The 20,927-nt window shown below is 44.3% G+C and overlaps 1 protein-coding gene across 2 annotated transcripts in view; it reads left to right on the top strand.

Annotated features, from left to right (window-relative positions):
* Positions 1 to 4,973, top strand: part of LOC135564801 (NLR family CARD domain-containing protein 3-like) — a 240,360-nt gene extending 235,387 nt beyond the window's left edge. The window contains exons 7-10 of one of the 2 annotated variants that reach the window (XM_065010861.1): positions 1,341 to 1,514; positions 2,200 to 2,373; positions 3,849 to 3,895; positions 4,449 to 4,973. In XM_065010861.1, coding sequence (XP_064866933.1) covers positions 1,341 to 1,514; positions 2,200 to 2,373; positions 3,849 to 3,895; positions 4,449 to 4,972 — 919 coding nt within the window. In that variant the 3' untranslated portion in view covers position 4,973. The remainder of the gene's footprint in view (positions 1 to 1,340; positions 1,515 to 2,199; positions 2,374 to 3,848; positions 3,896 to 4,448) is intronic. The other variant, XM_065010860.1, reaches the window with a different exon arrangement.
* The last annotated feature ends 15,954 nt before the right edge of the window (positions 4,974 to 20,927 follow it).

Genomic DNA, 20,927 nt, shown 5'->3' with positions numbered 1-20,927 from the left:
GCAGAATCATCTCACACATAAAGACATCAAGGAGCCTCCACATCATGTGCCACATTCCAGTCTTCTGTTGGATTTCTGCAACAGTCTTTGAACACATGCTGAAACATAAGAGAGAAGAGATGCCCAAGACTCTGACTGAGATGTACACACACCTTGTGGTGTTTCATACCAAACAGAAGAATGAAAAGTATCTTGGGAAAGAAGAGACAGGTCCACACTGGAATAAAGAGAGCATTCTGTCACTGGGAAAACTGGCTTTTCAACAGCTTGTGAATGGCAATCTGATTTTCTATGAAGAAGACCTGAAAGAGGCTGGCATTGATGTTAATGAAGCCTCAGTGTACTCAGGATTGTGCACACAGCTCTTTAAAGAGGAATGTGGGCTGTACCAGGACAAGGTGTACTGCTTTGTTCATCTGAGCATTCAGGAGTTTCTGGCTGCTGTATATGTGTTCCTCTCATTCATCAACAACAATGAGAATCTAATTGACAACCTGCAAACAAAAGACAATACTGAAGTTACTGTCTACAAGAGTGCTGTGGATAAAGCCTTACAAAGTGAGACAGGAAACCTGGACCTTTTCCTCCGCTTCCTTCTGGGCCTCTCCATGGAGTCCAATCAGAAGCACTTACGAGGTCTACTGACAAAGACAAGAATCAGCTCACAGAGCCATGAAGAAACAGTCAAGTACATCAAGAAGAAGATCAGGGAGAATCTCTCTCCAGAGAGGAGCATCAATCTGTTCCACTGTCTGAATGAACTGAATGACCATTCTCTAGTGGAGGAGATCCAAAGCTACCTGAGATCAGGAAGTCTCTCAAAACCCAAACTGTCACCTGCACAGTGGTCAGCTCTGGTCTTTGTGTTGCTGACTTCAGAAAAGGAGCTGGATGTGTTTGACCTGAAGAAATACTCCAGATCAGAGGAAGGTCTTCTGAGGCTGCTGCCAGTGGTCAAAGCCTCCAGAGCTGCTCTGTGAGTAAATAAAATGACATATAAGAACTAATCATCAGGAAGAAATTCAGTTTAGAGAAAAATATGTATTATAATATGTATATAATATTATATTGGAAAACCTATTGAATAAATGCATTGATTTTCACATTAGTATAACAATATGACCATACAATTCTAGGAAACGGAAGATGAATCTATATGTTGTTTGAGAGAATAAACCAAATGCATCTGCCATTGTCCTTCTACACTACTGGTGTTAAATTAACAGTGTGTTTGTGAAGTCATGATGATCTCTAAGAAAAGAAAAGCTAAGAAAAAAAAAAAAGCTAAGTGAAATATTTTAATACATCCTGTCTGTCATTGTATTTCTTCTGTGTTTCAGACTCACTGTCTGTAAACTCACAGACACATCCTGTAAAGAGTTGGCCTCAGTTCTCAGTTCAAACCCCTCACACCTGAGAGAGCTGGATCTGAGTAACAATGACCTGAAGGATTCAGGAGTGGATCTGCTCTCTGCTGGACTGGAGAATCCCCACTGTAAACTGGAGACTCTGAGGTCAGTATTCCTGTAGTTGGTCAACAAGTGATAACTGTTCACCAGATCCACATGTGTTTACCAGACACACATAGTCCACACCATATGTGTTTGAGGTCAGTATAATATATATTGTGGACTGTATACTCAATACAATCTAAATCTGATACCTCACTGTCTAAATAGATATGGTGTGGACTGTATACTCAATACAATCTGATACCTCACTGTCTAAATAGATATGGTGTGGACTGTATACTCAATACAATCTAAATCTGATACCTCACTGTCAAAATAGATATGGTGTGGACTGTATACTCAATACAATCTGATACCTCACTGTCTAAATAGATATGGTGTGGACTGTATACTCAATACAATCTGATACCTCACTGTCTAAATAGATATGGTGTGGACTGTATACTCAATACAATCTACATCTGATACCTCACTGTCTGTCTTCTGACTGATACTGCTTTTTAAACTGGTCTGGTCAGTCTACTATAATATTTGTACTATACATGTTTCTATCTGCAGGCAATACTTTGATCATTTGTCATTTTTTTACGATGATACACTATTTTATGAATAGATATGGAAGGTTTCAGGACACTGATATATTTGAATATGTTGAAAAAATATACTGCCACTATTTTCACCACCAAAGAATATCAGTGTGGTTTTAATATGATTTGACTCTTTGCAGGCTGTCAGGCTGTCTAGTCACAGAGGAAGGCTGTGCTTCTCTGGTCTCAGCTCTGAGGTCAAACCCCTCACACCTGAGAGAGCTGGACCTGAGCTACAATCACCCAGGAGACTCAGGAGTCAGACTGCTCTCTGCTGGACTGGAGGATCCACACTGCAGACTGGAGAAACTCAAGTATGTAGAGGGTTTATGTCAATGTTCATATCAGACATGTTGGACTTATCAGGCTAGTTAAGACAAACATTCTGACCACCACTTGGACAAAGTTGTGTGTGTGTGTGTGGGGGTGAGTGTCCTGTCTGTATGTGGACAAAGTTGTGTGTGTTCAGTGTTCTCTCACACACTGGACACACACACACACAAACACTCACACACACACTGGACACTCACAAACTGGACACACACAGTAAATATACACAAACAAGCACTGGACACACACACACACAGTACACACACACACACACAGTACACACACACAGTACACAGTACACACACACACACACACACACACACATACTGGACACTGACAAACTGGACACGTACACACACACACACAAACAAGCACACACAGAACACACACAGAGAAAATGGACACACACACAGGACACACTCACACTGGACACACACAGACACACACACAGGACTTACACACACACTGGACTCACACACACACACACACACACAAACAAGCACTGGACACACACACACACAGGACACGCACACACACACAAACACACACACTGTACACACACACTGTACACACACACTGTACACACACACACACACTGTACACACACACAGTACACACACACAAACAAGCACTGGACACACACACACTGGACACACACACACACTGGACACACACTGGACACACACACACACTGGACACACACTGGACACACACAGACACACACTGGACACACACACACAAAAAAAAAAACACACAAACAAGCACTGGACACACACACTGGACACACACACACACTGGACACACACTGGACACACACAGACACACACTGGACACACACAGACACACACTGGACACAAACACACACTGGTCACAAACACACACTGGTCACAAACACACACTGGACACAAACACACTGGACACAAACAAACACACACAGACAAACACTGGACACACACAGACACACACTGGACACACACACACTGGACACAAACACACACTGGTCACAAACACACACTGGTCACAAACACACACTGGACACAAACACACTGGACACAAACAAACACACACAGACAAACATTCGCTTGATATATGCTATGTCCAGTGTGTGTCCAGTGTGTGTCCAGTGTGTGTCCAGTGTGTGTCCAGTGTGTGTCCAGTGTGTGTGTGTGTGTCCAGTGTGTGTCCAGTGTGTGTCCAGTGTGTGTCCAGTGTGTGTGTGTGTGTCCAGTGTGTGTCCAGTGTGTGTCCAGTGTGTGTCCTGTGTGTGTGTCCAGTGTGTGTCCAGTGTGTGTCCTGTGTGTGTGTCCAGTGTGTGTGTGTCCAGTGTGTGTCCAGTGTGTGTCCAGTGTGTGTCCTGTGTGTGTGTCCAGTGTGTGTCCAGTGTGTGTCCAGTGTGTGTGTGTGTGTGAGTTCAGGTGTATCCCTCAATGACTGTCTGTTCTTCTGCTTACCGCTACAGTGTGGAACATGGTGGAGAGAACAGAATGAAACCTGGACTTAGAAAATGTGAGTGTTGACAGCTGTGAAGAATATAACTAAGAATAAGTCTTAACTCAAGTGAAGTCAAAGTCAAAGACCACCATCATTACTGACTTGGTCATATTAAATATCAGCTGTAGTTCTACAGAATCAGAAATCAGGGACACCAACGTTTACAAAGAGTTGATATGACAGTGTGTGTGTGTGTGTGTGTTTGCGTTCGTATTACTAAATGTGTGTTTATGTTCATGTATACAGGTGTGTGTGTGGATGTGTGTGTGTGTTACGTTAGAAGTGTGTGTGTGTGTTCATGATGCATACAGGTGAGTGTGTGTGTGTGTGGTATCTTAGTGTTACATTATAAATGTGTGTGTGTGTGTGTGTGTGTAATTAATGGGAACAAGTGTGTTTTATATTACCATACAGTATAACATATGATCATTCAACAAGTCTCAAGTTACCTTAACTTCTCCTTTTGATACCTAGAAACATCTACATTAAATGAATTAGTGAAAAGTGAGTTAACATTCTAATGTGAATGATGATGATTTCTAATATTGTGTCTGGTTTCATCCATCAGATGTCTGTGATCTCACACTGGACCTAAACACAGTAAACAGACTCCTCTCTCTGTCTGAGGGGAACAGAAAGGTGACATGGAGGACAGAGGAGCAGCCGTATCCTGATCACCCAGAGAGATTTGAGGACTGTAGACAGGTGCTGTGTAGAGAGGGTCTGACTGGGCGCTGTTACTGGGAGGTAGAGTGGAGTGGGAGAAGGGCTGATATAGGAGTGACATATAAAGGAATCAGCAGGAGAGGAAGGGGTAATGACTGTTGTCTTGGAAACAATGACAAGTCCTGGAGTCTGTTCTGCTCTGACAACAGTTACTCTGCCAGGCACAATACTAATCCCACTACCATAGACGTCCCCTCCTCCAGCTCCCACAGAGTAGGAGTGTATCTGGACTGGCCAGCCGGCACTCTGTCCTTCTATAGAGCCTCCTCTGACACACTGACCCACCTGATCACATTCACCTCCACATTCACTGAGCCCCTCTATCCAGGGTTTAGGGTTTATTATGACTCCTCAGTATCTCTGTAAATAATAATAATCCCTGAAAAATAATAACCTGGACTCACACTAAAACACACACACACTGGACACACACACACATTGGACACACACACACACTGGACACACACACACTGGACACACACACACACACACACACACACACTGGACATACACACACTGGACACACACACACTGGACACACACACACTAAACACACACACACACCGGACACACACACACACACTGGACACACACACACACTGGACACACACACACACTGGATATACACACACTGGACACACACACACTGGACATACACACACTGGACACACAGACACTGGACATACACACACTGGACACACACACTAAACACACACACACTGGACACACCTAAACACACTAAACACACACACAATCCGGACACACACACACACACTGGACACACACACACAATCCGGACACACACACACACCTTGGACACACCATGGACACACACACACACTGGACACTCACACACACTGACACACACACACTGACACAAATACTTGATACAAAGAACATGCACACACACACACTGGACACACACACTGGACTCACACACACTGGACACACACACACACACACACACACACTGGACACACACTGGAAACACACACACACACTGGACACATACACACTGGACACACACAGGGTTAACTACTTTTGTCTTGGATACAATGACAAGTCCTGGAGTCTGTACTGCTCTGACAACAGTTACTATGCCAGACACAATAATAAACCCACTCTCATAGACGTCCTCTCCTCCAGCTCCGACAGAGTATGAGTGTATCTGGACTGGCCAGCCGGCACTCTGTCCTTCTATAGAGCCTCCTCTGACACACTGACCCAACCGTACACATTCACTGAGCCCCTCTATCCAGGGTTTTGGGTTTACGATGTTGACGCCTCAGTGTCCTTGTAAATAATAACCTGACACACACACACTGACACACACAAGACAAACACACACACACACAAACACACTGGTGTCGTGTGGGCGAGCAGTTTGCTGATGTCAACGTTGTGAACAGAGTTCCCCATAGTGGTGGTGATGTTATGGGCAGGCATAAGCTACGGACAACGAACACAAGTGCATTTTATCAATTGTCAATTTGAATACCGTGATGAGATTCCATAGTCATCTGCCGCCATCACCTCGTGTTTAAGTATGTCGCAGGGAACACAATTCCTGGAAGCTGAAAAAAATGGCCTTTGTCACCAGACATGTCACCCATTGAGCATGTTTGGGATGCTCTGGATTGACGTGTATGACAGCGCACAATCAACAGCCTGATCAACTCTATGTGAAGGAGATGTGTTGTACTGCATGAGGCAAATGGTGGTCACAACAGATACTGACTGGTTTTCTGATCCACACTCCTACTGTTTTATTTTAAGGTGTCTGATAATCATATTCATATCTGTATTCCCAGTCATGTGAAATCCATAGACTAGGGCCTAATGAATTTAGTATTTCAACTGACTGATTTCCTTATGTGAACTGAAACTCACTAAAATGCTTGAAATTGTTGAATGTTGGGTTTATTTTATTGTTCAGTTTAATAAAAAGATCAGTATTCAATGTTTTATGTTTGTCATTCCTTCCTTTCACTAAATGGTAGTAACACTAAGTCATTCCATCCTTTCACTAAATGGTAGTAACACTAAGTCATTCCTTCCTTTCACTAAATGGTAGTAACACTAAGTCATTCCTTCCTTTCACTAAATGGTAGTAACACAAAGTCATTCCATCCTTTCACTAAATGGTAGTAACACTAAGTCATTCCATCCTTTCACTAAATGGTCGTAACACTCTGAAGTCATTCCTTCCTTTCACTAAATGGTAGTAACACTAAGTCATTCCATCCTTTCACTAAATGGTAGTAACACTAAGTCATTCCATCCTTTCACTAAATGGTAGTAACACTAAGTCATTCCTTCCTTTCACTAAATGGTAGTAACACTAAGTCATTCCTTCCTTTCACTAAATGGTAGTAACACTAAGTCATTCCATCCTTTCACTAAATGGTAGTAACACAAAGTCATTCCATCCTTTCACTAAATGGTAGTAACACTAAGTCATTCCATCCTTTCACTAAATGGTAGTAACACTCTAAAAGTCATGAAGTCATTCCTTCTTTTCACTAAATGGTAGTAACACTAAGTCATTCCATCCTTTCACTAAATGGTAGTAACACTCTGAAGTCATTCCTTCCTTTCACTAAATGGTAGTAACACTAAGTCATTCCATCCTTTCACTAAATGGTAGTAACACTAAGTCATTCCTTCCTTTCACTAAATGGTAGTAACACTAAGTCATTCCATCCTTTCACTAAATGGTAGTAACACTAAGTCATTCCATCCTTTCACTAAATGGTAGTAACACTAAGTCATTCCATCCTTTCACTAAATTGTAGTAACACTAAGTCATTCCATCCTTTCACTAAATGGTAGTAACACTAAGTCATTCCATCCTTTCACTAAATGGTAGTAACACTAAGTCATTCCATCCTTCCACTAAATGGTAGTAACACTAAGTCATTCCATCCTTTCACTAAATGGTCGTAACACTAAGTCATTCCATCCTTCCACTAAATGGTAGTACCACTAAGTCGTTCCATCCTTTCACTAAATGGTAGTAACACTAAGTCATTCCATCCTTTCACTAAATGGTAGTAACACTAAGTCATTCCATCCTTTCACTAAATGGTAGTAACACTCTGAAGTCATTCCATCCTTTCACTAAATGGTAGTAACACTAAGTCATTCCATCCTTTCACTAAATGGTAGTAACACTAAGTCATTCCATCCTTTCACTAAATGGTAGTAACACTAAGTAATTCCATCCTTTCACTAAATGGTAGTAACACTCTGAAGTCATTCCTTCCTTTCACTAAATGGTAGTAACACCAAGTCATTCCATCCTTTCACTAAATGGTAGTACCACTAAGTCATTCCATCCTTTCACTAAATGGTAGTAACACTAAGTCATTCCATCCTTTCACTAAATGGTAGTAACACTAAGTCATTCCATCCTTTCACTAAATGGTAGTAACACTAAGTCATTCCATCCTTTCACTAAAGCTCTAAACTAATGTTTTATTGACAGATGTTAAATGTTCTGGATTTTGATGATTAAATCCCATATAGCCTACTGGCCAGGACTTTGATATGGCATCTTCTGATTGGGTGTCTCAGGTCAGGACTTTGTTATGGCATCTTCTGATTGGGTGTCTCAGGTCAGGACTTTGTTATGGCATCTTCTGATTGGGTGTCTCAGGTCAGGTCTGAGCCATGATCAGAATGTGTCTCTGTCTATTTCCAGCCCTGCCATTTCTACCTGTCCTGATCTAGTGTTTGACCCCTGACCTCCTCACACCGTCTCACTGTCCATGTCTGCTTTTAGCTCCCACCTCTACTTCACTGTGTTATAATGGACCTTATGCTTGTTATGTCACCTCTGTAACCAGGTATCAAACATACTGACCTTTCTGACCCTGTCCCATGGCCCTACTTCACTGTGTTATAATGGACCTTATGCTTGTTATGTCACCTCTGTAACCAGGTACCAAACATACTGACCTTTCTGACCCTGTCCCATGGCCCTACTTCACTGTGTTATAATGGACCTTATGCTTGTTATGTCACCTCTGTAACCAGGTATCAAACATACTGACCTTTCTGACCCTGTCCCATGGTTCTACTTTCTAGAACTGAACATTTAAAGTCCTCTGAGTTTTGTTTACTGTCCATTTTACTTATGTATGATGTATTTGTTGTGTATTGGGGTTGTGCCGCAGAGCATCATGGGGGTTTGTATGTGTTGAGATGATCACGTTCCAGATAAATGGTTGAACTGATTCCTGTCTCCCGTCTCATCATTATTGAATTGTTATACAGACCTGGTTATGAAACCCACAAAACATAACGAAAGATTGGCGATGAGTCTGAATCTACAGGTGTCACGTTCTGACCTTTATTTCCTTTGTTTTGTCATTATTTAGTATGGTCAGGGCGTGAGTTGGGTGGGCAGTCTATGTTTGTTTTTCTATGTTTTGGGGGTATTTCTATGTTTCGGCCTAGTATGGTTCTCAATCAGAGGCAGGTGTCATTAGTTGTCTCTGATTGAGAATCATACTTAGGTAGCCTGGGTTTCACTGTGTGTTTGTGGGTGATTGTTCCTGTTTTGCACCAGATAGGGCTGTTTTTGGTTTTCCACGTTTATTGTTTTTTGTAGTGTTCATGTTTATCTGTTTTTTTTATTAAACATGAGTCAATATAACCACGCTGCGTTTTGGTCCTCCTCTACTTCACCAGAGGAAAACCCTGACAACACATGAGTCAATATAACCACGCTGCGTTTTGGTCCTCCTCTACTTCACCAGAGGAAAACCCTGACAACAGGAACTATTCTGTCTGGAAGGAGTCGGTTTTTACAACTGTTTAAAACTGATTTTCTGTGGTTCAGTCAAGGCTCATGTTAACACAGTGTATTACTAGCAGAGGCAAGTGCATAGTGGAGCTAACAGAGAGAGTTAACATCATCATGGAGGGAAGTGGAGCTAACACAGAGAGTTAACATCATCATGGAGGGAAGTGGAGCTAACAGAGAGAGTTAACATCATCATGGAGGGAAGTGGAGCTAACATCATCATGGAGAGTTAACATCATCATGGAGGGAAGTGGAGCTAACAGAGAGAGTTAACATCATCATGGAGGGAAGTGGAGCTAACAGAGAGAGTTAACATCATCATGGAGGGAAGTGGAGCTAACAGAGAGAGTTAACATCATCATGGAGGAAGTGGAGCTAACAGAGAGAGTTAACATCATCATGGAGGAAGTGGAGCTAACAGAGAGAGTTAACATCATCATGGAGGGAAGTGGAGTGGAACTAACAGAGAGAGTTAACATCATCATGAAGGGAAGTGGAGCTAACAGAGAGAGTTAACATCATCATGGAGGGAAGTGGAGCTAACAGAGAGAGTTAACATCATCATGGAGGGAAGTGGAGCTAACAGAGAGAGTTAACATCATCATGGAGGGAAGTGGAGCTAACAGAGAGAGTTAACATCATCATGGAGGGAAGTGGAGCTAACAGAGAGAGTTAACATCATCATGGAGGGAAGTGGAGCTAACAGAGAGAGTTAACATCATCATGGAGGGAAGTGGAGCTAACAGAGAGAGTTAACATCATCATGGAGGGAAGTGGAGCTAACAGAGAGAGTTAACATCATCATGGAGGGAAGTGGAGCTAACAGAGAGAGTTAACATCATCATGGAGGGAAGTGGAGCTAACAGAGAGAGTTAACATCATCATGGAGGGAAGTGGAGCTAACAGAGAGAGTTAACATCATCATGGAGGGAAGTGGAGCTAACAGAGAGAGTTAACATCATCATGGAGGGAAGTGGAGCTAACAGAGAGAGTTAACATCATCATGGAGGGAAGTGGAGCTAACAGAGAGTTAACATCGTCATGGAGGGAAGTGGAGCTAACAGAGAGAGTTAACATCATCATGGAGGGAAGTGGAGCTAACAGAGAGAGTTAACATCATCATGGAGGGAAGTGGAGCTAACAGAGAGAGTTAACATCATCATGGAGGGAAGTGGAGCTAACAGAGAGAGTTAACATCATCATGGAGGGAAGTGGAGCTAACAGAGAGAGTTAACATCATCATGAAGGGAAGTGGAGCTAACAGAGAGAGTTAACATCATCATGGAGGGAAGTGGAGCTAACAGAGAGAGTTAACATCATCATGGAGGGAAGTGGAGCTAACAGAGAGAGTTAACATCATCATGAAGGGAAGTGGAGCTAACAGAGAGAGTTAACATCATCATGAAGGGAAGTGGAGCTAACAGAGAGAGTTAACATCATCATGGAGGGAAGTGGAGCTAACAGAGAGAGTTAACATCATCATGGAGGGAAGTGGAGCTAACAGAGAGAGTTAACATCATCATGAAGGGAAGTGGAGCTAACAGAGAGAGTTAACATCATCATGGAGGGAAGTGGAGCTAAGAGAGAGTTAACATCATCATGGAGGGAAGTTAACAGTTAACATCATCATGGAGGGAGAAAAGGGTTAGAGACGGATGTCGGAGCGGAAAACAACTTGATTAAAAAGGGAGGAATATACAGTGATTAAAGGAACGGACATTTATTCAACTGTGAAGACGAAGGTCACGCTCTGACCTTAGATATCTCTGATTTCTTTATGTTTTGGTTAGGTCAGTGATTAAAGGAAAGGACCTTTATTAAATTGTGAAGATGAACTTTGGAATTAAAAACTGCTAAAAGAGCGAATTGAATGCTGTGGTTGAGGACAATACTGAAGTGAATGAAGATCACGTGACTGAGGAACATATTGCTGTGGTTGAGGACAATACTGAAGTGAATGAAGATCAGGAGCCTGTTGACCAGACTTGTCCTGGACCTGCTGTTTTTGACTTTCTTCCTGCTGTCTCGAACCATTCCTGCTATATGATATCTATATATACAGTATTGTGTCTCTAGATGTATAACCATTCCTGCTGCTATTTGTTCTGATATATATACATACAGTATTGTGTCTCTAGATGTGTAACCATTCCTGCTGCTATTTGTTCTGATATATATACATACAGTATTGTGTCTCTAGATGTATAACCATTCCTGCTGCTATTTGTTCTGATATATATACATACAGTATTGTGTCTCTAGATGTATAACCATTCCTGCTGCTATTTGTTCTGATATATATACATACAGTATTGTGTCTCTAGCTGTGTAACCATTCCTGCTGCTATTTGTTCTGATATATATACATACAGTATTGTGTCTCTAGATGTATAACCATTCCTGCTGCTATTTGTTCTGATATATATACATACAGTATTGTGTCTCTAGATGTGTAATCATTCCTGCTATATGATATATATACATACAGTATTGTGTCTCTAGATGTATAACCATTCCTGCTGCTATTTGTTCTGATATATATACATACAGTATTGTGTCTCTAGATGTATAACCATTCCTGCTGCTATTTGTTCTGATATATATACATACAGTATTGTGTCTCTAGCTGTGTAACCATTCCTGCTGCTATTTGTTCTGATAATATACATAAGTATTGATGTCTCTAGATGTATAACCATTCCTGCTGCTATTTGTTCTGATATATTACAACTGTATTATCTAGATGTATTCACATATACCACTGTCTCTAGATGTATAATCATTCCTGCTGCTATTTGTTCTGATATATACATACAGTATTGTGTCTCTAGATGCTGTGTAACCATTCCTGCTGCTATTTGTTCTGATATATACATAACAGTATTGTGTCTCTAGATGTGTAACCATTCCTGCTGCTATTTGTTCATCAGGCTTCTACATGCTGAGTAATATTCCTGCTGCTATTGTCCAGTCTCTAGCTGTGGAATCATTCCTGCTGCTATTTGTTCTGATATAGGAATTAACATATTGTGTCTCATGCTGTAAGGACATTCCAGCCTATTTGTTGGGAAGGTATACATCAGTATTGTTTCTACAGCTGTGTAACCATTCCAGCCTGCTATTTGTTCTGATATATATACATACAGGTGTCTCTAGCTGTGTAACCATTCCAGCTGCTATTTGTTCTGAAGGTATACATACAGTATTGTGTCTCTAGATGTATAACCATTCCTGCTGCTATTTGTTCTGATATGGGACATACAGTATTGTTCTACATGCTGATTTGTTCTGTAAGACATGGTCCAGCCTGTGGGAAGGTGGGACATTCCTGCTGCTACATGCTGATATATATACATACAGTCCAGCCTCTAGCTGTATAACATTCCTGCTGCTATTTGTTCTGATATATATACATGGTCCAGCCTGTGGGAAGCTGTGGGACATTCCTGCTTCTACATGCTGATATATACATGGTCCAGCCTGTAGGAAGGTGTGTAACATCTGCTTCTACATGCTGAGGTATAGGACATGGTCCAGCCTGTGGGAAGGTGGGACATCAGGCTGCTATTTGCTGATATATAGGACATGGTCCAGCCTGTGGGAAGGTGGTAATCATTCCTTCTACATGCTGAGGTATAGGACAGTATGGTCCAGCCTGTAGGACCATTCCTGGGACATCATTTGTTCTGATATGCTGACATACAGTACATGGTCCAGCCTGTGGGAAGGTGGGACATTCAGGCTGCTATTTGCTGATAGGTATAGGACATGGTCCAGCCTGTGGGAAGGTGGGACATCAGGCTTCTACATGCTGAGATATAGGACATGGTCCAGCCTGTGTAACCAAGGTGGACATCAGATATATATACATGTATTGTGTCTCATGGTCCAGCCTGTGGGAAGGTGGGACATCAGGCTTCTACATGCTGAGGTAAGGACATTCCAGCCTGTAGGAAGGTGGGACATTCAGGCTTCTACATGCTGAGGTATACATACATGGTCCAGCTGTGTAAGGTGGGACATTCCTGCTGCTATTTGTTCTGAGGTAAGGACATGGTGTCTCTAGCTGTGTAACCATTCCTGCTGCTATTTGTTCTGATATATATAGGACATGGTCCAGCCTGTGGGAAGGTGGGACATCAGGCTTCTGATACATGCTGAGGTAGGACATGTAATCATTCCAGCCTGTAGGAAGGTGGGACATCATTGTGTCTCATGCTGTGTAAGGACATTCCAGCCTATTTGTTCTGACATCAGGCTTCTACATACAGACATGTGTCTCAGCCTGTGGAATCATTGGGACATCAGGCTTCTACATGCTGAGGTAAGGACATGGTCCAGCCTGTGGGAATGGGACATCAGGCTTCTACATGCTGTGTAATCATTCCAGCCTGTTGGTGGGACATCAGGCTTCTACATGCTGAGGTAAGGACATGGTCCAGCCTGTGTGGGACATCATTCCTACATGCTGAGGTAAGGACATGGTCCAGCCTGTGGGAAGGTGGGACATCAGGCTTCTACATGCTGATGACATGGTCCAGCCTGTGGGAAGGTGGGACATCAGGCTTCCATGCTGAGGTAAGGACATGGTCCAGCCTGTGGGAAGGTGGGACATCAGGCTTCTACATGCTGAGGTAAGGACATGGTCCAGCCTGTAGGAAGGTGGGACATCAGGCTTCTACATGCTGAGGTAAGGACATGGTCCAGCCTGTAGGAAGGTGGGACATCAGGCTTCTACATGCTGAGGTAAGGACATGGTCCAGCCTGTGGGAAGGTGGGACATCAGGCTTCTACATGCTGAGGTAAGGACATGGTCCAGCCTGTGGGAAGGTGGGACATCAGGCTTCTACATGCTGAGGTAAGGACATGGTCCAGCCTGTGGGAAGGTGGGACATCAGGCTTCTACATGCTGAGGTAAGGACATGGTCCAGCCTGTGGGAAGGTGGGACATCAGGCTTCTACATGCTGAGGTAAGGACATGGTCCAGCCTGTGGGAAGGTGGGACATCAGGCTTCTACATGCTGAGGTAAGGACATGGTCCAGCCTGTGGGAAGGTGGGACATCAGGCTTCTACATGCTGAGGTAAGGACATGGTCCAGCCTGTGGGAAGGTGGGACATCAGGCTTCTACATGCTGAGGTAAGGACATGGTCCAGCCTGTGGTAAGGTGGGACATCAGGCTTCTACATGCTGAGGTAAGGACATGGTCCAGCCTGTGGGAAGGTGGGACTCAGGCTTCTACATGCTGAGGTAAGGACATGGTCCAGCCTGTGGGAAGGTGGGACATCAGGCTTCTACATGCTGAGGTAAGGACATGGTCCAGCCTGTGGGAAGGTGGGACATCAGGCTTCTACATGCTGAGGTAAGGACATGGTCCAGCCTGTGGTATAAAGGGACATCAGGCTTCTACATGCTGAGGTAAGGACATGGTCCAGCCTGTGGGAAGGTGGGACATCAGGCTTCTACATGCTGAGGTAAGGACATGGTCCAGCCTGTGGGAAGGTGGGACATCAGGCTTCTACATGCTGAGGTAAGGACATGGTCCAGCCTGTGGGAAGGTGGGACATCAGGCTTCTACATGCTGAGGTAAGGACATGGTCCAGCCTGTGGGAAGGTGGGACATCAGGCTTCTACATGCTGAGGTAAGGACATGGTCCAGCCTGTAGGAAGGTGGGACATCAGGCTTCTACATGCTGAGGTAAGGACATGGTCCAGCCTGTGGGAAGGTGGGACATCAGGCTTCTACATGCTGAGGTAAGGACATGGTCCAGCCTGTAGGAAGGTGGGACATCAGGCTTCTACATGCTGAGGTAAGGACATGGTCCAGCCTGTAGGAAGGTGGGACATCAGGCTTCTACATGCTGAGGTAAGGACATGGATTTTCCAGTGGTGTGTATAGAGATTAACATAGGGACAGCCTCCAGAAACAAAAAGAGAACAGAGGAAACAGACTGAAAACAAGAAACAGACATTCCAAAGAAAGACGAATAGACATGTTCACACTGTTGAGCAAGAGAACACTGAGGTGAGTGACTCATCAGATCAGGAAGTCACACTGAAAATCCTGACTTCTTCCTGGCGGGCTGCACGGATACTATGTCTCCCCCTCGCTAGAGGGACAGCTGGTGTGTATGGAGATTAACACAGGGACAGCTGGTGTGTATGGAGATTAACACAGGGACAGCTGGTGTGTATGGAGATTAACACAGAGACAGCTGGTGTGTATAGAGATTAACACAGGGACAGCTGGTGTGTATGGAGATTAACACAGGGACAGCTGGTGTGTATGGAGATTAACACAGGGACAGCTGGTGTGTATGGAGAGTAACACAGAGACAGCTGGTGTGTATGGAGATTAACACAGGGACAGCTGGTGTGTATGGAGATTAACACAGGGACAGCTGGTGTGTATGGAGATTAACACAGGGACAGCTGGTGTGTATAGAGATTAACACAGGGACAGCTGGTGTGTATGGAGATTAACACAGGGACAGCTGGTGTGTATGGAGATTAACACAGAGACAGCTGGTGTGTATGGAGATTAACACAGGGACAGCTGGTGTGTATGGAGATTAACACAGGGACAGCTGGTGTGTATGGAGATTAACACAGGGACAGCTGGTGTGTATAGAGATTAACACAGGGACAGCTGGTGTCTATAGAGATTAACACAGGGACAGCTGGTGTCTATAGAGATTAACACAGGGACAGCTGGTGTGTATGGAGATTAACACAGGGACAGCTGGTGTCTATAGAGATTAACACAGGGGCATCTGGTGTGTATAGAGATTAACACAGGGGCATCTGGTGTGTATGGAGATTAACACAGGGGCAGCTGGTCTTTATAGAGATTAACACAGGGGCAGCTGGTGTGTATAGAGATTAACACAGGGACAGCTGGTGTGTATAGATATTAACACAGGGACAGCTGGTGTGTATGGAGATTAACACAGGGACAGCTGGTGTGTATAGAGATTAACACAGGGACAGCTGGTGTGTATGGAGATTAACACAGGGACAGCTGGTGTCTATAGAGATTAACACAGGGACAGCTGGTGTGTATAGAGATTAACACAGGGGCATCTGGTGTGTATGGAGATTAACACAGGGACAGCTGGTGTGTATAGAGATTAACACAGGGACAGCTGGTGTGTATGGAGATTAACACAGGGACAGCTGGTGTGTATAGAGATTAACACAGGGACAGCTGGTGTGTATGGAGATTAACACAGGGACAGCTGGTGTGTATGGAGATTAACACAGGGACAGCTGGTGTGTATAGAGATTAACACAGGGACAGCTGGTGTGTATGGAGATTAACACAGGGACAGCTGGTGTCTATAGAGATTAACACAGGGACAGCTGGTGTCTATAGAGATTAACACAGGGACAGCTGGTGTGTATGGAGATTAACACAGGGACAGCTGGTGTGTATAGAGATTAACACAGGGACAGCTGGTGTGTATGGAGATTAACACAGGGACAGCTGGTGTGTATAGAGATTAACACAGGGACAGCTGGTGTCTATAGAGATTAACACAGGGACAGCTGGTGTGTATAGAGATTAACACAGGGACAGCTGGTGTGTATGGAGATTAACACAGGGACAGCTGGTGTGTATAGAGATTAACACAGGGACAGCTGGTGTGTATAGAGATTAACACAGGGGCAGCTGGTGTGTATGGAGATTAACACAGGGACAGCTGGTGTGTATAGAGATTAACACAGGGACAGCTGGTGTGTATGGAGATTAACACAGGGACAGCTGGTGTGTATAGAGATTAACACAGGGACAGCTGGTGTGTATAGAGATTAACACAGGGACAGCTGGTGTGTATGGAGATTAACACAGGGACAGCTGGTGTGTATAGAGATTAACACAGGGACAGCTGGTGTGTATAGAGATTAACACAGGGACAGCTGGTGTCTATAGAGATTAACACAGGGACAGCTGGTGTCTATAGAGATTAACACAGGGACAGCTGGTGTGTATGGAGATTAACACAGGGACAGCTGGTGTGTATAGAGATTAACACAGGGACAGCTGGTGTGTATGGAGATTAACACAGGGACAGCTGGTGTCTATAGAGATTAACACAGGGACAGCTGGTGTCTATAGAGATTAACACAGGGACAGCTGGTGTGTATGGAGATTAACACAGGGACAGCTGGTGTGTATGGAGATTAACACAGGGACAGCTGGTGTCTATAGAGATTAACACAGGGACAGCTGGTGTGTATGGAGATTAACACAGGGACAGCTGGTGTGTATAGAGATTAACACAGGGACAGCTGGTGTGTATGGAGATTAACACAGGGACAGCTGGTGTGTATAGAGATTAACACAGGGACAGCTGGTTTGTATAGAGATTAACGCAGGGACAACTGGTGTTTGTGGAGATTAACACAGGGACAGCTGGTGTGTATAGAGATTAACACAGGGACAGCTGGTGTTTGTGGAGATTAACACAGGGGCAGCTGGTGTGTATGGAGATTAACACAGGGACAGCTAGTGTGTATAGAGATTAACACAGGGACAGCTGGTGTGTATAGAGATTAACACAGGGACAGCTGGTGTGTATAGAGATTAACACAGGGACAGCTGGTTTGTATAGAGATTAACGCAGGGACAGCTGGTGTTTGTGGAGATTAACACAGGGACAGCTGGTGTGTATAGAGATTAACACAGGGACAGCTGGTGTTTGTGGAGATTAACACAGGGACAGCTGGTGTGTATGGAGATTAACACAGGGACAGCTGGTGTGTATAGAGATTAACACAGGGACAGCTGGTGTGTATAGAGATTAACACAGGGACAGCTGGTGTGTGTGGAGATTAACACAGGGACAGCTGGTGTTTGTGGAGATTAACACAGGGACAGCTGGTGTGTATGGAGATTAACACAGGGACAGCTGGTTTGTATAGAGATTAACACAGGGACAGCTGGTGTGTATAGAGATTAACACAGGGACAGCTGGTGTGTATGGAGATTAACACAGGGGCAGCTGTATCTCTTGTGTCAGACAAAAGACACTGCAACACCATCCACTTCAGCCAGCGCCCCTTGTGTTAAAGACTTACACAGGAGAATCTGTCGCTGTTAGAGGCATCACTGATGTCACAGTTCAGGTAAACAGACCAACTCTATGTTGTGAAGGGAGACTCTACATCAGATGCATATCAATCAGCAAGGTGTAACGTGTGAAAACATGGTTTGTTAACAAATAAACACTTGATAAATAGTGTAACATACTATTGTAAAGGATTAATTACATGAAGAATAATTAGTGGAAATATATCAATATAAAATAACAACAATAGTTAATTCAACAAAGTGGAAAATAGATCCTCCTACAGCCTATTTCCCTTCCAGTAAAAACAGTCCATTTGATCAACTATATTTGTAGATCTGATAATAGAGTTTTAGAAGTTAATAAAGTCCAGTTACAGCTTCTTTTCACATAGTAGAAACAATAAAATATCTAATAATAATAAAACCAGCCAGCTGAACTGTATTCTGTATTCCTGAACAAAAGCACCAGTGAATGAACAATTATAAAGGGATGAATTTCATAAATAAATATTTGTGGAAAAATATTGATGACAAGACGTAAAAACAAGAATGTGTTGATTGTATCAGACACTGTAGATCACCTCTTCTCTTTATTCTATCAGACACTGTAGCTCCTTTACACATGAATCAATCCCCTCTTCTCTTTATGCTATCAGACACTGTAGCTCCTTCACACATGAATCAATCCCCTCTTCTCTTTATGCTATCAGACACTGTAGCTCCTTTACACATGAATCAATCCCCTCTTCTCTTTATGCTATCAGACACTGTAGCTCCTTCACACATGAATCAATCCCCTCTTCTCTTTATGCTATCAGACACTGTAGCTCCTTTACACATGAATCAATCCCCTCTTCTCTTTATGCTATCAGACACTGTAGCTCCTTTACACATGAATCAATCCCCTCTTCTCTTTATGCTTTGGGTCCACAAACAAGTCAAATCGGTTGCCCTGCACACAGTTTTCATCGGCCTTGTTTGGTGTGAATCTGCCGACTTGACATTGTTTCTCCTTTCTCCCCAGTGGGAGCTGTGGTGCTTGTGGAACAGGGAGAGCAGACCTGCTGCCTGTTTGGTGCTGTGGTGCTTGGGGAAGAGGAAGAGCAGACCTGCTGCCTGCTTGGTGCTGTGGTGCTTGTGGAACAGGGAGAGCAGGACCTGCTGCCTGCTTGGTGCTGTGGTGCTTGGGAAAGAGGGAGAGCAGACCTGCTGCCTGCTTGGTGCTGTGGTGCTTGGTGAAGAGGGAGAGCAGGACCTGCTGCCTGCTTGGTGCTGTGGTGCTTGGTGAAGAGGGAGAGCAGGACCTGCTGCCTGCTTGGTGCTGTGGTGCTTGGGGAAGAGGGAGAGCAGGACCTGCTGCCTGCTTGGTGCTGTGGTGCTTGGGGAAGAGGGAGAGCAGACCTGCTGCCTGCTTGGTGCTGTGGTGCTTGGTGAAGAGGGAGAGCAGTACCTGCTGCCTGCTTGGTGCTGTGGTGCTTGAGGAAGAGGGAGAGCAGGACCTGCTGCCTGCTTGGTGCTGTGGTGCTTGGGGAAGAGGGAGAGCAGACCTGCTGCCTGCTTGGTGCTGTGGTGCTTGGGGAAGAGGAAGAGCAGACCTGCTGCCTGCTTGGTGCTGTGGTGCTTGGGGAAGAGGGAGAGCAGGACCTGCTGCCTGCTTGGAGCTGTGGTGCTTGGGGAAGAGGGAGAGCAGACCTGCTGCCTGCTTGGTGCTGTGGTGCTTGGTGAAGAGGAAGAGCAGACCTGCTGCCTGCTTGGTGCTGTGGTGCTTGGTGAAGAGGGAGAGCAGGACCTGCTGCCTGCTTGGTGCTGTGGTGCTTGGTGAAGAGGGAGAGCAGGACCTGCTGCCTGCTTGGAGCTGTGCTTTACCTCTCTACATCACACTGTGAGTGTTGCTTTACCTCTCTACATCACAGTGTGAGTGTTGCTTTACCTCTCCCCATCACACTGTGAGTGTTGCTTTACCTCTCTCTATCACACTGTGAGTGTTGCTTTACCTCTCTACATCACACTGTGAGTGTTGCTTTACCTCTCTCTATCACACTGTGAGTGTTGCTTTACCTCTCTACATCACACTGTGAGTGTTGCTTTACCTCTCCATCACACTGTGAGTGTTGCTTTACCTCTCTACATCACACTGTGAGTGTTGCTATACCTCTCCATCACACTGTGAGTGTTGCTTTACCTCTCTCCATCACACTGTGAGTGTTGCTTTACCTCTCCCCATCACACTGTGAGTGTTGCTTTACCTCTCTATCACACTGTGAGTGTTGCTTTACCTCTCCCCATCACACTGTGAGTGTTGCTTTACCTCTCTCTATCACACTGTGAGTGTTGCTTTATCTCTCCATCACACCGTGAGTGTTGCTTTACCTCTCTCCATCACACTGTGAGTGTTGCTTTACCTCTCTCCATCACACTGTGAGTGTTGCTTTACCTCTC

Source organism: Oncorhynchus nerka, linkage group LG26, assembly GCF_034236695.1.
Source record: "Oncorhynchus nerka isolate Pitt River linkage group LG26, Oner_Uvic_2.0, whole genome shotgun sequence".
In the NCBI taxonomy this organism is placed as follows: Eukaryota; Metazoa; Chordata; class Actinopteri; order Salmoniformes; family Salmonidae; genus Oncorhynchus; species Oncorhynchus nerka.
The sequence above is the reverse complement of the archived record's forward strand: the minus strand, read 5'-3'. Positions and strand labels throughout refer to the sequence as shown.